Source organism: Triturus cristatus, chromosome 3_2 (genome assembly GCF_964204655.1).
Source record: "Triturus cristatus chromosome 3_2, aTriCri1.1, whole genome shotgun sequence".
Classification (NCBI taxonomy): domain Eukaryota; kingdom Metazoa; phylum Chordata; class Amphibia; order Caudata; family Salamandridae; genus Triturus; species Triturus cristatus.
This window is the reverse complement of record NC_140584.1, coordinates 1,132,189,921-1,132,211,365: the sequence shown is the minus strand read 5'-3', so window position 1 is coordinate 1,132,211,365 and position 21,445 is coordinate 1,132,189,921. Positions and strand designations below refer to the sequence as shown.

The following is a 21,445-nucleotide window of genomic DNA, read 5'->3' as shown; positions in this document are numbered from 1 at the left end:
TCCGGAAGGGGTACGACTATTTTTGCGTGACTTTAAAGGTCACTACGTATTGAGAGACATGGATCACCGGTTACAGAATGTCCCTGCACATTTATGGGCACAAGGCCCCACTGATGTAGGTTGTATGCACATTACACCATATCGAGTCACACTCAAAGCAGGAGTGGTATTACCACGAATTCGACAATACAAGTTACCTCCAGATGCTGTAGTGGCTTTGCTGCAAATCATTGACGAGCTCATTGCACAAGGAGTGGTTGTGGAAACAGACTCCAATGTATGTAATTCTCCTATCATTCCAATTCTTAAACGTACTGATCCAAATGCACCCCCAGTTTATCGATTAATTATTGATCTGCGCGAATTGAATAAATGCATTGTACCACAGTATCCCGTGGTTCCAGATATCTCTTCATTATTGACAGCTATTGATTCAGAAGCAACGTTCTTTACTGTAATTGACCTCAAGAACGCCTTCTTTAGCGTCCCAATCGATCCGGAAAGCCAATATTTGTTCGGATTCTGTTTAAATGGACGAAGCTTCAAATTTGCACGCGCACCTCAGGGATTCACAGAAAGCCCCAGCATCTATAGCCAAGCACTGAAAAGACAACTTGACAGTATCCACATGCCAGTTAACACTGCCCTGCTTCAGTATGTCGATGATCTGTTGATCACCGCCCGAAGCGAGCCCGAATGTGAAAAAGCATCACTGACGGTTTTACATTTTCTGGCCGACAAAGGGCACAAGGTGTCCCCTTCGAAGCTGCAATTCTGTGTTCAGCAAGTTGTGTACCTTGGGCACTTGCTGTCCAAAGGGGGGAGACAGCTCACACCTGACCGCATCCAGTTAATTGTAAACATGTCACCACCCAAGACACAAAAGGAGGTGCGGGCCTTCATAGGCCTCACTTCGTACTGTAGACAATGGATTCCCCAATATGCATTTCTAGCAAAGCCACTCATTCAGTTGACAACCCAGGTGGCAGCGACATCGACTGTCCTCCCTTGGACTCCGGAACATACACAAGCTTTTGAAGACTTAAAGAAAGCCTTATGTCAAGCACCTGTTTTAGCGACACCATGTTACAGTAAGCCTTTTACACTTTTTGTCACAGAACGCGAAGGTACTGCCTTGTCAGTACTCACTCAGGAACAAGCAGGTTCACACAAACCGTGTGCTTACTTTTCTAGCACATTAGATCCAGTAGCCCAGGCTCTGCCTACGTGCTTGAAATCAGTCGCAGCGACAGCTTTAGCGATCAGACAAAGCGATTCCATAGTATTAGGATATCAATTGACAGTGCAAGTTCCACATTCCGTGGAAGTTCTTTTAAACCGAACACAGACCCAGCACTTGACTATAGCACGACTGACAGGTTATGAATTGACATTGTTTCAGCCACACATAGAAATCAGACGCTGTAGTACATTAAATCCTGCCACACTTTTGCCATTAAGTGGAACAGACCCATTGGCACATGATTGTATTGAAGTCATTACTATTACGACGAAACCCAGACAAGACTTGACAGACATTCCATTACCAGATCCAGACCTGACACTTTATGTGGATGGTTCATGCATGAGAACAAGTACAGGAGAGTTAGTGGCCGCTTACGCAGTCACGACAGACACCGAAGTTATTGAAACGTATTGTATTGACACCTTGTCAGCTCAAGCAGCAGAGCTCATCGCTCTGACACAAGCCTGTATTCAAGCCAAAAATAAGAGAGTTAACATATACACAGATTCACGTTATGCATTCGGAGTTGTACACGACTTCGGAGTCCTCTGGCGAGAGAGAGGTTATTTAACTTCTCACGGTGCCAACATTCAACACGGTCCCCTCATTCAAGCTCTGTTAGATGCAATACATCTGCCTACTGCGATATCTATCATGAAGTGCAAGGCCCATACAAAAGTCACCAATATCATTTCCCAGGGTAACGACCTGGCAGACCGAACAGCTAAGCAAACAGCGCAGAATCGGACTCATGCAACTGACTTGACAAAGACAATAGTTCCGACATCGACACACTGCATGACAGTTAGGGATCCCGCCCTTGATGTAATTGACATACAGACACATGCTACACCAGAGGAAATCAAGAAATGGACTGAACTAGGAGGGATCCAAACAGATCAGGGATGGATGACGAAGGGAAAATCTACATGGTTTCTCCCCGACTCCATGGTTCAAGTTATCATTAACACAATACATAGTCCAGCGCATCTAGGAGAGAAAGCTATGCTAGACAGTATTCAAAACATTTGGTTCAATAAACACTTACGAGCAGCAGCCAAACAGAAAGTGCATACTTGCATGATTTGTTGTCAGTTCAACCCAGGTAAAAGCATTTCTGTAGAGCAAGGTGGATTTCAACCTCCCGATCACCCTTTTGAAGTCCTCCAGATGGATTATATCCAGATGAAACGTTGTCGAGGATTCAAATATGTCCTCGTAGTTGTATGCGCACTTTCCCGATGGACAGAAGCATATCCAGTCCCAGATTACACTGCTCCGACCACTGCCAAACAGCTGGTTCGTGAATTCTTCCCACGGTATGGTTTGCCCCGTATCGTGTACTCAGATAACGGTCAGCCGTTCTCATCCGAGCTAGTGAAACACATTACACTCCTGTTAGGCTATCAGTGGAAATTCCACTGTGTCCGGCATCCCGAGGCAGCAGGTCTCGTGGAGCGTCATAATCAGACTCTGAAAATTCGACTTTCTAAAATCTGCAGAGAAAAAGGCGTCGACTGGATAGTAGCTTTACCAGTTGCGCTCTTTTACATGAGAATGATAGCACATTCTCGAACAGGGCTATCCCCGTATGAGGTGGTCTTCGGTAGGCCACCAAATATGTGGGGGACGCCTATACCTCGTAAAATCACTGATGTTGATTGTAATATGCTGACAGATTACCTTGCTTCCTTGATGTCTGCACTACAATCTTGCCGTTCACAGGTAGCTGCAGCCTTTCCCGACAACACCGAGGTGAAGCCCCATGAAGTGGTTCCCGGCGATTATGTGTTTATAAGAAATTTCGACAGGAGGAGCCCGCTGGAGCCTCGCTGGCAAACGCCGAAATTAGTACTTCTGACCACGAGGACAGCAGTGAAGATTGAAGGTCGCAAGGGTTGGCTGCATTCGAGCCATATCAAGAAATTTCACGGACTGCCTTCTGATTTGAACTCTCAGCCCTGCCCTCCTCCACAGACTGACTCAAAACTCCCCCTGGTCGAGAAAACTGCTTCCCAGGAATATAAACTGAAACTAAGGTCTAGCAAGTCAGACAGTTTAATTGTTTAAGTCCTCCCCTAGGTGAATCGGTTAAATTAGTTTCTGACATGTATCCCTTAGACCGAAATAGAGAGAGAGATAGACAGAAACAGCTCAAGAAACGTGCATATTGTAAATCACTTCGTAGTCACTGTATAGTGACATTATTGATTATGTTTTTTCTAAATCTTCTGATTATTGCTGCAAGTATACTGTTGCACATATACTACCCTATTTTCAAGCGTGCACACTCTGCTTTCAATGTTACTGCCGAACACTCTTTTAGCGAATTACCTCCGCATGAGTTGCCCTACAGACTTGCGCTGCGCAACAACACATTCATTAGTATGTTACATCACTCCCATCAGACCAACAACGCTACAAATTGTTGGATATGTGGCCGACTCCCTCCCTACCAGAAATACAAGGGAGTTCTGCCCCTCTTTCCGTATCCGTTCACACACAATGGTTCCTGTGGTGCATGGTTTAGTTTGATTAATTCTTTGGATTCAAATACCATAGTTTACCAGGGCAACTGGGTATGGGGAAACCTGAACTTAGTTCTGCTTAAAGCCTGCTACCCTAACAAAGAGGGACTTCCCAAAAGGACAGGAACTGATCTAGAAAATGAAGTATATGGATTAGGTAACTTTACACTTAACCTCATGATTCTGAATGTTGAATCCGAAGCTGCACCAGTCTTGCCGGCTATGTCAGTATTACCAGTCAAAGGTGAATTATGTGCAAGAAAGAATGGTTCAGTACACCTGGGTCATAGTAAATGTACTACTGTGATCGAATTCAGTGATCAAGGCAAGTCTACATTTAGAGCTTCCCGTCATTCCTACTTCATTTGTGGTCATACCGCATATATACGTTTACCTCTAGATTGGGATGGTACCTGTTACATTGCATTCCTTCTGCCACCTGTTTTCCTAGCCCCTCCTGATTATCATAGAAATACCCATCTAGTACACAATAGACCCCAGAGAGATCTCCCGATTGTCGACTACACTGAAACGGCATGGGAGCAATACACAGACTTCAATAAAGGTTTCTTTCCCTACATAGGTGTTGTCTTTAATAGTAAACTGATATGCAAATTAACCAGAACCCTTGAAGCAGTAGTGAATGAAACTACTTCTGCCCTAGGCAACTTAACGGAGGAGCAGTCTGCGATGCGGATTGTTGTTCTCCAAAATCGTCTTGTCCTTGACATCATCCTGGCCGATAGGGGCGGAGCCTGTAGAGTCATCGGATCGAGCTGCTGTGTTTTCATTCCAGAAAACGCGCCATCAGTATATAAAGCCATAACTCGTCTTCATAAGATTGCAAGTCAGATACACCAGAATCCAGGCACCTGGACTTGGTCCGGTTGGTTCTGGAGTGTGTTGTCAGCCTGGGGATGGAAGGTCCTATCCTTCCTAGGTATTGCCCTTCTCATAGTATTCAGTTGCTGCCTGTGTCTACAATGTGGGCCAGCGATTTGCGGCCTGTGTGCCACATCATGTATTCCACATTCAAGTTCTCATTCAAAATCCCGTAAGAAGAAAGAAGAGCAAATGATGTTACGTGAACAGATTGATAGATTCATGAGGATCGATATATCATGAAGGGTCCGTAGGGGACAAGGAGGGAATGAGGAAATATGAATTTTTATGATCAATTGTGTCCCCTATCTTAGACCCCAACGGCTCCATGTACGTGCTACAAGTACATGTATGTTCCCTCCACTTCCAGCTATGAAGACGTAAATACATTTGCGTCCAACGTTAACATGTTCTCTTTCAGATCCACCATGAATGGGTCGAATATTCCGTCCCTAAGTATGCCTTGCCACCATCTTTATATGATGCACCTTTCACGTTTTTCAGCTATGGCGAGTTAGGCCCTGAATTCTGCCATCGAGCCTTTTCCTGCCTTCTGCCTCTGAATGCTCCAGCCTGGACCTGCATCTGTATCCATGACCTTTGTCTTACTCCCTGCGCGGCTAACGGTGCCTGGCTCGGCCTGTTGCCTGCCAAGACTGTATTTTGCCTTCAAGTTATCTGCTCCGCTCCTCGAAAAATACATTCCTGTCTAGTAGTTTAGGTAAACACCCTTCCAGCTGCAGAGCCAATGGCCCGGCCTGGCTGTCCCCGGGCAAGTAATTCATAGCTCCTGTTACCATGGTAGGCCCATGCCCCCTCGCATCTCATGTAGACACGTAGACGCTTATACACGCACTAGCAGTCAGTATAGAATAGCCTCTGCCCGAGAGACCTTTCCTTCCAGATAATACAGTTCCTTAAACACAAGATATTAGATACGATTTGGGATTAGGTTGTTCTGACATCCCAGACTTCTGTCTCCTCATGTAGGGCTAAATGTCAAGTCCCCTTCACCCTCCAGTTATACGTCAATCACACGTCATGCTGCTGTGCGCGCATCTCTGCCATGTATTTCTGCTGACATTGCAGGATTCTCTTATGGATCCACCCACCTGTGACATCCTCATAATGACGTTTCTAGTACACGCCCTTATGCACACCTATTGTAACGCCTTTTTCATTACGTATGTGTATTCTTATCTCTCCTCTCAGCTGTTACGCCTTCTGCATCTGCCTTTACTGTAATGCATTGACTATATATATGATAACCTGTCAATAAAGTATGCTCGATCCCTTCCCGAACCTTCGTGGTGACGGAATCCGATTGCCTGGTTCGAACCAATTCCTTTTTAAGGAATAAACCCCTTTTAAAACCTCAAATATCACGGATTCTGCCTCTTATTTATTCTGAGTTATCCTTATTGAACTTTACCGCATAAATTAAGTACAGGTAATTTAAATTTACCACAATTGGATGGGGCGGGGAGCTGAACGTGTATTCAGACTTGTCTCAGAACTGCAGCATCATTTGGCTAATGCACACGAGTCACATTAGACAAATCTAGAGCACAGTCCTTTACCCTGGACGCAGATTACCGGCCGAACTCAGGATTACAAAATATAAACATCTCCTTGTCATCATGAACTTGCAGAAGCACATGGTCTATTCTTGGATAACATGTAGGTCATGAATATGTTTTAGGGCTACAAGGCTGAGATCTAGCGGGAAATATGTGCCACTCCTTGGATTCCTATCTCAAGCATCTCACGAGCTCCTGCATGCCTTCTAGGCTATCATCAGCCAATGGCTCAGGGTCAACACACGACGCTCCATGTCTTGCCATATTTGCACATCATCTAGAGCCCCTTCCAATGAGGACATTTTACTCAGTAAGGTACCCAGAGCCCTGCAATTCCTTCAAAGTGCCCATAATCAAACATTACATGAATGTGAGCAACCTCAGCATTCTCAGATCTACCACACATAGGCCCTGAAAGGCTGCAACTCTAGGGTAGAAAACATTGCCCATACTCCTTGAAAGGCTGCAACTCTAGGGTAGAAAACATTGCCCATACTCCTTGTTGAGTGCTGCTTACTCTTAAAGGGACCTATTTATTCAATAGATCTGGAGATTACGAGTATTAGAATATCACCCCAATTTTATGCACAGTTTGCACTTGTGAGGTCCTCAGGGGTGCAGCTTACCCCTGCCCTGTGTCGTGAGGCACTCACCTGAAGAGACCTCACGCACAGGCGTATGGTCCAGAAAAAAGCAAGAGGCACTTAAGCCTCAGAAAAAGCAGAAAGTAAAGGCTCTCAGATGAGAGGTCAGTGAGGAACTGGTCACTTACAGTGATGTTCTTAACTCCAGCCCATGCAGGAGGCGGCGTTTCATCACTATTATATCTGGACCATCTCCACTGAACTGGACATACTGTGGTTATAACTGAACTTTCATAAAAACTACAAGCTACATCTCATTTATAGGTGGTTTGAGGTGCTCAGTGGAGTACTTGAGTTGATCAACCAGCCATATAGGTGGGGAAAGAGATGAACTCCCTGCTTCCAACTTAGTCGACCCACAATGCACAGCAGTTCGATCATGCCCAGGCAATGAACTAAGTACTTCTTGATCCATTCTTGATTTGACACTAACTCAATCATATTTTATTCAAAGTAACATCCTAATGTAATCTTTATTCTCCTTAGGGTATTTGTCAAATCAGTGCTTAGTGTTGAGGAGCTCTTCAGTTTTGGAGTTCACGCCCCACTGACTCAGGTCCTGACAGCTATATAAAGTAAGCGACCCTTCCAACATCTTTAGCGCACTGAGTGAATACTATATATGTAAACTCTTCCAAAGGGATCACCAGCTGGACTCAGCTCAATTAGCGTTAGATGATTAATCAATAATTCGGCACTAAAAAAAATAATTTAAAAACTATTTAGAAATCTTCAACCGCTTAAGAAATAACTATTTAGAAGTACTTTCTTCTTAACAGTTTTAAAAGCAAGTTGTCACAAATAATCCACAGTAAATACACTAAAAGTTTCGACAGAACAACATAAGAATTGCTATCTATAAAAATAAACAGAAAAAATAAAAATACCACAGTAACAACAACAGATTGCGTTTGACTTGATTTGTATATGCTAAACACGTCATGACCTCTTTAAACTAGGCCATTTGGTGAATGATATCACAATAGGTCTCAAAACCCAAGAAAAAAAGAAATATTCTAGAATGCCTATTAACGGGGACTGTTAGAAAATGCAGGAGTGTTTTAAGAATGCACTGGAAGGACTCTATGAAGTCTATCAAGCAGTAACAATGCTGAAGGAGAGGTATGTAAGGGAAGACAAAAATATCAAATTGCCATCAGTTATGCAATTATCCCTTATTGGGATAACAATGTGCGTGATTTTAACCACTATCCTTGTACATTCAACACATTTCAGTCCCACAGTGTGGGCTTACAGGGTCACTATCAGAATCAAACAGGACTATTTTCATAAAGTCACTGTGTTATACAATTACCATAATTAAAATAATAATTTAGTTACATGGCTATAGAGCAGTACAAAATGTAATGTTGAAATTAATGACAGCTTTTTACAAAATATTACAATAAAGAACAATGATTTGTTTGCCAGAAGTAATGTACTGAGGTAATACATTTATGTTTAAGAAAAAGAAAAGTAAAGTAAAATTACCTACCGGGAGAGAGAAAATGGTCAATTTCCTAAAGAATTACAGTGGCTGTAAGCAAGTGAGTTGGTAATTAACAACACAATCACTTGTCAACAAAGGTTCGAGGCTGGTTTTGCAAGACATCCTCCTACAATACAGAAGACCCAAGATAACACAAAGATTCAGAGCACTACTGAAACTACCTGGTGATCCCAGTCCTGAAATAAATTCAGAAAGTCACCATTTGCTGCTAGGCTCTAGCATAAGAATTGTTCAGCAAAACCAACTTTGATTTCATGAATCGTGAGTGTTGTTGACTTTCAGTGTTTTACCTCCTGCCCAAGACGCATGAAAAATCTACAGACTGCGCCCAGCCCCAATATTTTCATGTTGTGGCTTCCTTTCGAAACCAGTGATTAATACATCAATTTCCCCCTAAAACACCACAATACTACAAAGGCACTAAATATGTAAGCTGCATACTTACCGGTACTTTTACATCATCATAAAAACTCCAAGCCAAAGCCCATCTCATTGTTCGTCCCTGATAAAATTCAGTGTGAGCAACTTTAGGAACCTGTAGAAAAGAAGGGGCATTTGTAACCTTAATTTCAAATTCAATGGCCATGGTGCTCATTCGCTCACACCAACGTCTGTAAAGTACCATCATGCTATCACAACATGTACACGGAGCCACACTCAAGCAGAATCCACTTTTATACAAGACATGATGTATAATCCTAAAACCAGTACAATGCTCAGGTCAGGCAAAATGGCAGCCATATGATCTAATCTTAGTAAGATCAGTAGGGTGATCCACTGAGTGGGGGTCATAGGCTTGAATGCGCTACTCATTAAAGACCATACTAGGGTGTGTTAAGGTGGTGGTTAAAGGGTAAAGATCTACTGTGGTACTGGAAGTATTAATGAGATGGGTAACGAAAATGCTACTTACCAGTATGCATCTGTTCTTGGCATGTAGAGCTGTAGAGTTGTATACTTTAGCATAGATCGCCATCTGGTATTGGGCTCGGATGTTTGCACTTTGTTTTTGTCGAAGAAGTCTTTGTAGTCATTGGATATATGACTCCTCCTTATGGTGATAGAGCGCATGGGCATCGACTCCATCTTCAGATTCACCATAACGGGTGATGATGGAGTTAGTAAGAGAATAGAAAAGGATGTCCATGTGATGTATCTAAAAAGATAAAACTGCCACTGATAAAGGTACCCGGGGAGGTGGGTTGGCGTATCCAACTCTACAGCTCTACATGCCAAGAACAGATGCATACTGGTAAGTAGCATTTTCCGTTCGAGGCATATGAGCTGTAGATTGTATACTTTAGCATAGACTATAAAGCAGTTTTCCTCCCTAGCGGTGGCAACCTGTACCCGTTGCAGTAGTTTGAAAAAGTGTTCTTAATACAGCCTGGCCCACAGTAGCTTGTTGCTTTGCTTGTACATCTACACAATAGTATTTAGTGAAAGTATGCGGTGTAGACCAAGTTGCTGCTTTGCAGATGTCATCTAGGGGAATGTTCCCTAAGAATGCCATAGAAGCCCCTAGTTTGCGTGTCGAATGAGCTCTAGGGGGAATAGTTCATGTGCGTTCAGCTTTGAGATAGCATATTTGGATGCATTTAACAATCCACCTTGCAAATCCTGTTTTTGAAATGGGATTGTCTTTATGAGGTGGGGAGAAACCTACAAAACGTTGTTTTGTTTTTCTAAAACTTTAAGTTCTTTCGATGTAGTAGAGTATCGCTCTTTTCTAGCGCGTGGAGAGCACGTACTGCTACTGCGTTTAGTTGAGGGAAAAATACTGGAAGTTCAACCAACTGATTAAGGTGAAAGGCAGATACTACTTTAGGTAGAAATTTTGGATAAGACCTAAGAACCACTTTACTATGGTGTATTTGTAGAAATGGTTCTTGTATGGATAATACCTGGAGTTCACTAGCTCTCCTAAGTGATAGCTACGAGGAAGGCTACTTTCTAAGTAAGGAACAGTAACTCGTATTTGTGCAGAGGTTCAAATGGAGGCCCCATGAGTCTGGTGAGGACTATATTGAGAAGGTGGAACTCTAGGTGGAATTATTCGTTTAAGTCCTTCTATAAACGCTTTGATAGCGGGAACTCGAAACGACGACATATGTTGTCTGTTTTGGAGGTAAGCAGCAATTGCAGCAAGATGTAACCGTATAGATGTATATGCTAGGTTACATTGTTGTAGATGCAAAAGATAACAGATAATATTTCGGATGGAAGCATTGTTGCAGGGATTCTGCACATAAACAGAACTACGCGCAGGAAACCAGGACCTCGGTGAACAGTGGTGTGCCAACCGCCCACCTTAGTGCTCGGAACCCCAATCCGACTAGCTATAGTGTCTCATTCTTTCTCCGTACTACATCGCAGCTACCAATGATTAGACATCCTAGAACATGTAACAGACTCTCTCAGTAATCACGGGAGCGAGAACACTCTTTCGTTAACTCACTCATACTTGTCCACAACATGAGTAATCAGAGACACAGTATAATTTAAAAGGTTTATTTTAACTAACGTGCTCTATAATGCAGTACACGGGCCAATACTAGCAGCAAAATGCATAAAATCAATATAGTGAGCATTGTTACAATTCCATAAAGTTTATTATAACTATAGAAGACCTCTGGGCTTTGTCAGGGGAACGCCATACCTCCAGGTTTAGATGCAAGGGTTTCTTCCCGCACCCAATAGGAAGGTTAAAAACCTAGGTGTGTGGGTGGACCAGAAGCTCAATTTCAAGGACCAAGTTAACTCGGTGGCCTCTGCTACGTCTTTCGCTCATAGGTCTTGTAAGAAAATGTTGCCATCGTTACCTACAGAATGTCGCAAAACAGTGATCACAGCTCTCACTATGTCGAGGCTGGACTACTGTGATAGTCTGTACTTCAATATCCAGGAAGGTTTAATGCAGAAGTTGCAACTCCTGCAGAATGCGGCTGCTAGACTGGTGTCTGGCATCCCAAAATATGCTCTAATAGCTAAAGAGATTTGTAAACTGCATTGGCTGCCAGTTAGGAAGCGTACCATGTTCAAGGTGAGGTGTCTGGTTCACAAGGCACTTTATGGAGCAGGATTCGCCTATTTAAAAGAACGATCGTACTGGTACACGCCAAACAAATTACTACGCTCATCTGATGCTAAACTAGATTGTGTGCTTGTCACGAGTCTGATAACGAACTGCGGACTTTGTTGCCCTTCGATTCTGACCCAGTTGTTTCACCCTTTGTGCAGGAAGGACAAGAGCCCTTTAAGGGAATCTCTCAGGCGGAATCCCCGGGGGTGTGGCCCACGACGTCATACCCAAGCGGCCTATCGGAGGAGCAGCGGCCGCAAACAAGAGGGCCGTCCTTCTTTCAGGAGACGGAAGCAGGTTTCCCCGGAGCAGGAGAGGTTGTGGCATGGACAGAGAGGAACAGCGGAGGCAGAATAGCAGCGAGAATAAGCGGAGCCAAAGAAGAGACCTAAGCAAGTACGGCTGTGGCGTGCCGAGACGACAAGCCGGGAGGCCAACGGGACTACGTTTTGCCCAGCCACCCCCCTGGAGGAGGGTGGCTTACTAAGGTACGGGCGACGCTACAGGGGCTTACGGGACACGGGAGGGGGAAGGACGTTGTATAGAGGGAGGAAGGAGGTCACGTCGGGGCTCACTCGGTGCCAGTCAAAGGTGACTTCTCCCCTCAGTCCCCTTCCCTGAGAGACAAACGACAGTTTTTCCCTGCAACTCACTCCGGTCTATTTCTTTTGTTGTTTTATCCCCATCCACCCACGCCATTCCATCAACGTTGGGGAGGTGACGTACCGAATATCCAACCCCAAGTCCAGGGGAAGACCTGGTGAAGACGGAACCTTTTCCAACCAGGAGTTCGGACCCCTGAAAGACCACAGACTTTGACTTAATTTTTGTGCCCTTGACAAATTGAATTTTGGAATAAAACAAAACTTGCTGAACTTTATCCCTCTCTCTTACAAACTTTCATTGGTTTGGCCAGCCTCCCTCTGGGAAAGATTCCGGAATGCGACAAAGTGGTGGAGAATGCAGGCATAGCTCCGTCGCTACAAGATGGAGAACCTCATCTACCAGTTGAAGGAGAGCCAAACCAAACTAGAATGGGCTATCGAGCAGAGTACCAGTCAAACAGAAAGGGACCGGACAACATTTACCACCGCCATACAGGCCCAAGTGGACAACCTGGTGAAGCTGGCTGAAGGACAAAACCAGCTCCTTCTGGGGCTGGGACAAGGGAGAACTCCCGCACCACCTGGCACGGTTATCCCACTACAAAAGTACGTACCTGGGGAGGATCCCATAGCCATTTTTCTTAATTTTGAACGGGCCGCTAGGGCCAGCGGGTGGCCCAGCGACAGATGGCCCTTTCACCTGGCTCCCTTACTCACAGCAGAAGCACAGGCAGCATATCAGACCATCAATCGGGATGGAACCGCCGTATACGGGGTGGTGAAGCAATACATCCTGGACCGCCTTGGAGATGATGACGAGGCCCACCGCCTTAGATTTAGGCAAGAACGTGGAACAGCCGGCGACACTCCCAAGACACTTTTTTTTAAGATGAAAGAAGCTGCCGACCGGTGGCTAAAGCCACAAGAAGGCAATCGTGATGATGTAATGACCAAAAAATATACCTAGAACAATATCTGGAAATGCTCCCTTATGGTACTCAAAAGTGGCTACGGCAACACGCAAATCTGACCATAGAACAAGCCGTCGAAATGGCCACTTCGTTCTCCCGGGCCCAAAGCCGAGGACCTTTCAAAGAACCCGAAAGACCACACAAAGGTCCTCTCCCAATGAAGCTGGAAAGAAGGCTCGCCAAAACGTACCCTGACCCCCCTAAAGTTAAACCCATGAGATATGACCCACCAGTCACCTCCAGCCCTCAGTGCTTCGAATGCGGCGAGTGGGGCCATATAGCTCGGTTCTGTAGAAATAAGAAGGATAAACCAGTTGACGAGCCCATGGATGTCAGCTACGCCCCCAGATCTAGTCTGTTTGCGCAAGAGATGGGCCCCATGTATTACGCGAGTCTCATTGTAAATAAGCGGGAAATAAAAGCCCTCCTGGATTCTGGGTGTAAGCATTCAGTGGCCCGGGGTGATGTGGTCCTTCGTTCGCAAATCGTAGAAGGGAGAAATGTTGGCATACGGTGTGTGCATGGGGACACCCGGGTCTATCCCATAGCCCAATTACCAGTAAGCACCAAGGCAGGCACCCACACCACCATTACCGTAGGGGTTCTCCCTGCTCTTCCCGAGCCACTTATTTTAGGGGTAGACAATCCCTCTTTTCCCCTCCTCCTTGCTAGTGCCCTGAAACCTGAGACAGCCTCAAACAATTCACACAATGCTTTACTGACCTCAGAACCGTGGGCAATGGACAAAAATTTCAGGGCCGCCCAGTTAAATGACGCGTCCCTTAAGCATGCCTGGCAGAGTGCGCAAGAAACGAGGAATGACCAAAACAAGACCTATCCTTGCTTTCTAGAACAGCACGGGCTTCTGTGCCGCATAGCTAAAGAGGGGGCCACACCTCAGCTTTTAGTACCAACGACTTACAGAGACCATGTCTCATACTTCGGCCACTCCCACTTGTTAGCAGGTCATATGGGGGCAGAAAAGACCAGTCAGGCCATCCTAGACAACTTCTACTGGCCTGGCATATATCTTCAAATAAGAAAGTATTGCCAGGAGTGTGAAGTGTGTCAGAAGCGCAACCCTTACACCCCTCCAAAGGTACCCCTACAACCCCTGCCTAATATTGGACGACCCTTTGAGCGTATAGGGATGGACCCGATAGGACCCCTGCCTAAGTCCAGCAAAGGCCATCCATATGTCCTCATGATCGTTGACTATGCCACCCGCTATCCTGAAGCATTCCCCCTGAAAACTGCCACTACCACCTCCATATCCCAGAAGTTAATCGAGGTATTCTCAAGGATGGGATTTCCGAAGGAAATCCTTACGGACCAGGGCACCCCTTTTGTGTCCCGTCTCATGAGGGAGATCTGTAAACAGCTAGATATACAGCACATCAGAACATCCGTATACCACCCACAAACAGACGGCCTCGTAGAGCGTTATAATGGGAACCTGAAGCTTACATTAAAGAAGCTCCTGTCAGGGGATGGAAGAAACTGGGATCAGCTTCTTCCGTTAGCGCTCTTTGTGATCCGGAGTACTGTGCAGTCAAGCCTGGGTGTGTCTCCCTTTGAACTCTTATTCGGGAGGCACCCTCGTACCCTCCTTGAAATCACAAAAGAGACTTGGGAAGAACAAGGTGTTGCGGAAGCACACGCTCTATTGGACTATGCAAACCAAGTGAAGGTACGACTTCACAAGCTAAGAACCCTGGCCCACGAGCAGTTGGATAAAGCCCAAACGAGACATAAGACACAATACGACAAGGGGACAAAGAGGAGGTAGTTTAAAGCAGGTGACTGGGTTTTAATCCTTCTCCCCTCCTCCTCTCACAAATTCCGAAAAGAATGGCAGGGTCCCTATGAGGTCGTGAAAAAGGTCGGGAGGACCACCTACGTGCTACGCCTCTCCACCAATAAAACCCAAATGTACCACGTAAACCTCCTTAAAAAGTGGTTAGGTCCGACTTCACCGAAACCCTGTAGTGTCTCTTTCACCACACCTGCTGAAACCACAGTGGGGGATACCATCCTTAGCTCCGAGCTCAGTACAAAAGAGAAGGAAGAGTTACGAGCCCTACTCCTCTCCTTCTCTGAGATCTTTTCCAACCGGCCAGGAAAAACATCTTTAGCAACCCATTCGATACCCACCCTTGAGGGAGTGGTGGTTAAACAGAAACCCTATCGGGTCCCCGAAGCACGTTGTGCTGCCCTACAAAAAGAGGTGGCTGACATGTTGGCTCTGGGAGTAGTAGTACCCTCCCAGAGTAACTGGTGTTCGCCAATAGTCCTCGTCCCGAAGCCAGACGGAAGCACCCGCTTCTGCATTGACTTCAGAGCGATAAACCGCATTTCAAAACAAGATGGGTTCCCCCTTCCTCGGGTGGATGAGCTGATTGAACGCCTGGGTGAGGCTTGCTACATATCCACCATTGACCTCACCAAAGGCTACTGGCAGATACCTCTCCACCCGAAGGACCAAGAAAAGACGGCTTTCTCTACGCCGGACGGGCTCTTTCACTTTACGGTGCTACCTTTCGGCCTTCATGGCGCCCCGGCTAGCTTTCAAAGACTCATGGACACCCTTCTGAAAAACCATCTAGGGTATTCGTCAGCCTATTTAGACGACATTGTTGTATTCAGTAAAACCTGGGAAGAACACCAAACCCACCTTTTCGCCATCCTCACAGAGCTAAAGAAAGCTAACCTTCACATAAACGCAAAAAAAATCCAAATTTGCCTTTCAAAAAGTCAAATACCTAGGATTCCTATTAGGGGAGGGGATGATTGAAACCCAGGCGGAAAAAGTAAGAGCCATCCAAGACACTCCCTTTCCCAGTACCAGAAAAGAGATAAGGGCCTTTTTAGGTTTGGTCGGCTATTATAGACGATTCATTCCTCATTTTTCGCAAACAGCAGCCCCCCTCACTGACTTGCTAAAAAAAAATTCCACAGCTGCTCAAATCAAAAATCCCACAGAACAGGAACTCCAGGCCTTCAGGGCCCTAAAAACAGCACTGACCACTCCTCCTGTACTTCTCCCTCCAAACTCCCATAAACAATTCATACTACAAACGGATGCTTCTGAGGTGGGGATAGGGGCTGTTCTTTCCCAGCTAGATAGCGAGGGCTTAGAACGTCCCCTTCTGTATATCAGCAGGAAACTTTTTCCCATGGAAATGGCCTATCCGACAATAGAAAAGGAGTGTTTGGCACTGAAATGGAGTGTAGAGAAACTTTGTTACTATTTGGAGGGACGCTCTTTTTTGCTTTATACCGACCATGCCCCTCTCACCTGGCTCCAAAAGAACAAGGGGAATAACGACAGGGTCCTTTGGTGGTTTCTGGCCCTGCAACCTTTCCGCTTTGAAGTGTAACATCGCAAGGGCAAGGACCAAGGCAATGCGGACTACCTGTCCCGGTTTCCTCTTTTCCCCGATCGGGGAATCCCAAGGGGGGGGCATGTGTCACGAGTCCGATAACAAACTGCGGACTTTGTTACCCTTCGATTCTGATCCAGTTGTTTCACCCTTTGTGCAGGAAGGACAAGAGCCCTTTAAGGGAATCTCTCAGGCGGAATCCCCGGGGGTGTGGCTCACGACGTCATACCCAAGCGGCCTATCGGAGGAGCAGCGGCCGCAAACAAGAGGGCCGTCCTTCTTTCAGGAGACGGAAGCGGGTTTCCCCGGAGCAGGAGAGGTTGTGGCCTGGACAGAGAGGAACAGCGGAGGCAGAATAGCAGCGAGAGTAAGCAAAGCCAAAGAAGAGACTGAAGCAAGTACGGCTGTGGCGTGCCGAGACGACAAGCCGGGAGGCCAACGGGACTACGTTTCGCCCAGCCACCCCCCTGGAGGAGAGTGGCGTACTAAGGTACGGGTGACGCTACAGGGGCTTACGGGACATGGGAGGGGGAAGGACGTTGTATAGAGGGAGGAGGGAGGTCACGTCGGGTCTCACTCGGTGCCGGTCAAAGGTCTCCCCTCACTCCCCTTCCCTGAGAGACAAACGACAGTTTTTCCCTGCGACTCACTCCGGTCTATTTCTTTTGTTGTTTTATCCCCATCCACCCACGCCATTCCATCAACGTTGGGGAGGTGACGTACCGAATATCCAACCCCAAGTCCAGGGGAAGACCTGGTGAAGACGGAACCTTTTCCAACCAGGAGTTCGGACCCCTGAAAGACCACAGACTTTGACTTAATTTTTGTGCCCTTGACAAATTGAATTTTGGAATAAAACAAAACTTGCTGAACTTTATACCTCTCTCTTACAAACTTTCATTGGTTTGGCCAGCCTCCCTCTGGGAAAGATTCTGGATTGCGACAGTGCCATTTGTTAAAAAGGCCACCTGGGGTGGAAAAAGCTTTGTAGCTAATGCAGCCAAAGCTTGGAATAAGCTTCCCCTAAATCTTAGAGGTATCTCGAGTCTTATGGCCTTTTGAAAAGCTTTAAAAACGTGGCTGTTTACTGATTAGCATGATATTGGTTAGATCCTCAAGCAAGATTTCACATAGCGCCAGGACACCTACGGTTAACAGTAGCGCTCAACAACTGTTATAATAATAATAATAATACTACATCTCCTGACAAATACAGCTCTTCTCTTCAGAAGGTTTTTCTTCAACTGTCTTAACATGCCTACACGCAATATTAAAAGCACCCGATTTTCAGTAGTGCACCTGTGGCAGTATTATGTCTAACATGCATGGGACTGACCAAAAGCAGATTAACGGAGCACATTGTTTTTCGACCTTGAACACGCTGTGCAGATAAAGCCTTAGAGTACAGCAAGAAAAGTAAAAGGTAGACGGTTCTCATGTGAATGAGCACAAGCAAAGGATTTGTGAAAACAAATTCATGTAGAAACGTGTGCAAAAAGCGGCAGCATGGTAGACAAGCAAATACTAACTTAGCAATGTATGCAGTGAATCCCATATCCTCACCACAGCCTCTAGCGGATCGATTTTGTTATTTGTACAATAAATGACAAATCGCTTCCACTTTGCTGCATAGCAGGCTCTAGTAGTAGGAAGTCTAGCCTCTTTAATGATGTTCATGCAGTCTGGAGAGAGATTAAGGTAGCCAAACTCTAGGACTTCAGGAACCAGATCGCATGATTGAGTTGATTGGGAAATGGGTGCCTTAACTCTCCATGGTTCTGAGTGAGATTTTTGGGGGAGAGGTGCAACTTTTGATGAGGCACTACTGAAAGTTCCAACAGGGTCATGAACCATGGTTGGCGTGCCCATGTTGAAGCAACTAGGGGCATTGTGAGGGAGCGTTGTTTGAGCTTCCGAACCAGTAACGGAATGAGCTGGAGAGGCGGAAAAGCGTATGCAAATCTGCCTGACCAGTTCATCCATAGCGCATCGCCTTTGGACAACGGGTTTGGGTATCTGGAGGCGAAGCTTGGACATTTTGCGTTCTGGTGTGTGGTGAACAGATCTATGTCTGGATGACCCCACATGTGAAAGAATGGAAGAAGAACTTAAGGATGAAGTTCCCATTTGTGGATTTGCTGTGTTTGACGATTGAGTAGAGCCGCGGTCTGATTGTGTACTCCTGGTAGATGTTTTGCGCGGAGGTAAATGTTTTGAGGAATGGCCTATCTCAATATGCTTTGCACTAGTTGTGAAAGCTGAAGAGAGTGTCCCCCCCCTGTTTTTGTATGTAATACATTGTTGTCATGCTGTCTGTACAGATTAAGACAGCTTTGCCTACTAGCAAGAGTTGAAAAGACTTTAGTGCTAGAAAGATTGCCAGTAACTCCAGGTGATTTATGTGGAGTTGTTTCTGTTGATGGATCCATATACCCTGTACGGTTTAGTTGTGGAGATGAGCTCCCCAGCCGGTGAACGATGCGTCTGTGGTTAGCACTATCTGTGGAACGGGATCAATGAACGGCCGCCCTTTGGATAGGTTTTGTGTGTTCCACCACTGCAGAGAGCGATGGGTGCACCTGTCCACCAACACCAGATCTGTTAAGTGACCTTGAGATTGGTTCCATTGATGTGCTAAACATTCTTGTAAGGGACGCATTTGAAGTCTTGCATAAGAAACGATGAGGATACAAGAGGCCATCATCCCTATTAGCTGCATGAACACTCGAGCTGGAAGGGAGTGTTGAGGTTGAAATCTTGATATTAGAGCTTGCATGTTGGCTATCCTGTCTGGATTGGGGTATGCAAGGGCTTTTGAGGTATCTATTGTGGCACCTAGATATTGAATTAGGTGGGACGGTTGAAGGTGTGACTTGGGTAGGTTTATTGTGAATCCCAAGTCGTGGAGCAGCTGGATTGTTCTGTGTGTATTGTGTACGCAGTGTGTGCATGACTTGACGTTTATGAGCCAGTTGACGAGATAAGGAAACACGTGAATGTATTGTCTGCGCAAATGAGCAAGGACTACTGTGAGACATTTTGTGAAGACTCGGGGTGCTGTAGTGACTCCGAATGGGAGGACTTTGAATTGACAGTGCTGTCCGTCCACTACAAAACGTAGATATTTTCTGTGAGCGGGGTGAATGGGAATATGAAAGTAGGCGTCCTTGAGGTCTAGAGTGGCAAGGAAATCGCCCTGTTGGAGCAGTGGGAGAACCTGTTGGAGAGTGATCATGTGGAAGTGGTCCGACTGTATCTACAGATTTAAAGGTCGGAGGTCTAGTATTGGTCTGAGAGTACCGTCCTTCTTTGGAATTAGAAAGTAAAGGGAGTAAACCCCTGTTCCTTGATAAGGTAAGAGGATTGGTTCTATTGTTATTTTTGTAATAAGGGGAGAACCTCTTGTCTTAGCAGTGTCAGATGTTCTCTGGACATTGGACGTTGTTTGTGGGGTATGAATGTGGAAGTTGATGTGAGTTCCAGGCAGTAACCATACTGGATAATTTGTCTTACCCACTTGTCTGTGGTGATAGAATTCCAGACAGGTAGGAACTGTGATAGTGTAACGCCCTGAACGTCTCAGGATCGTTTAACAGACACGATAATGAGAACGCAACCACTTGTGAAGGTTTAGTTATTTTAATGAAGGCAAAAATAATACAAGGAATAAACAAAGGTTATAGTCACTGGAATCCTCCAGGCTAAGTACGTTACCAGCCCGCAGCACGGATGGTCCTAACCGTCCTCTGCATATACGCCGAACCCGGCGTATGCCAACAGAGGGCAGAAATGAAATGGCCGACAATGCCAATCGGTAGGCTGTGAGGGGCATGAAGAGTGTTGGGGTGAATCGAGGAGTCAGGGAAACACCCAGCCGGGGTCTCTACCTGAAGGGAGCAGCCGCTCAACCTCTTCCTCAGACTGCACCGGGACGCGGAGTCACCTCCTGGTGATGCGTCACCGATACCCCAATCGCAAGCAAAGAAGACTGAACCGAGAGCAGCCGCTCGATCGATCCCGTGGACTTCCGAGTCTGTAACGCGGCAAACACCTCCTGGTGTGCGTTACAGCTGGCAGTCCCTGTATCTCTGGTCGGGCTGAGAGTTACGACTCCAACCAGCAAAAGCGCCACTGCGCTTTGACTCAGCCGAGTCAAAAAGCGAAGCTCAATGGTTATCCGGTAGAGCTTCCGGGTCCTTCACAGGTGACGATGGGGCAAGACACGGCCCAGGGAGTAACGACTCGACCTACCTCCGTTCTTGCCTTACTGGAGCACCACTCCGGAACACTGCTCTTCACTAAGCAGGTACGTCGGTGTAAACACAATATCCGACAGCGTTGTACCTCCCGGTTCCTCCCTTTATAGGGCGTGTTTTCCTTGAGTTATGTAACAGCTCTCCTGTTTACATAAGGGCGTGTTTTCCTTGAGTTATGTAACAGCTCTCCTGTTTACATAAGGGCGTGTTTTCCTTGAGTTATGTAACAGCTCTCCTGTTTACATAACCTCTCAACCGCTAAGCATCCTGGGAGATGTAGTCCGTTTTCGCTGGTTACCGTTTTCCTCCCCTCGCATGACAGGAATTCTTGACAGTACGTCCTCCCTCTCAGCGGCTCCCCACGGGTCCAGCGCTGGCAGGAAAACGCCGATGGAACAAGGAGACCAAGCACGGAGCATGAACCCCTTCAGCCGGTTCCCATGACTGCTCCTCCGGGCCATAGCCTTTCCACGCAACCAGGTACCACAGCTTCCCCCTGCGCCATTTGGACGCCCGTATGCCCGACACTTCATCATACTCCACCTCCGACTCCACGCATACCGGCCTAGGTGTCCCAGACGGCTTGGAGGGTGCTGGTTTGAGCAATGATACATGAAAGACAGGGTGTATCCGCAATGACTGGGGCAAGCACACCTTCACGTTCACGGGACCCATACACTTGGTAATTCGATAGGGGCCCATGTACTTGGGATGGAACACACTGTTCTTTCGAAACCTCATGTTTCTTGTGGATATCC

General features: G+C 46.2%; 1 protein-coding gene across 1 annotated transcript in view; it reads right to left on the bottom strand.

The window, feature by feature from the left end:
- METTL16 (methyltransferase 16, RNA N6-adenosine) overlaps positions 1–21,445 on the bottom strand; it is a 388,563-nt gene that overhangs the window by 113,863 nt on the left and 253,255 nt on the right. The window contains exon 8 of the mRNA XM_085649941.1: positions 8,836–8,925. Within this exon, the coding sequence (XP_085506067.1) occupies positions 8,836–8,925 (90 nt within the window). The remainder of the gene's footprint in view (positions 1–8,835; positions 8,926–21,445) is intronic.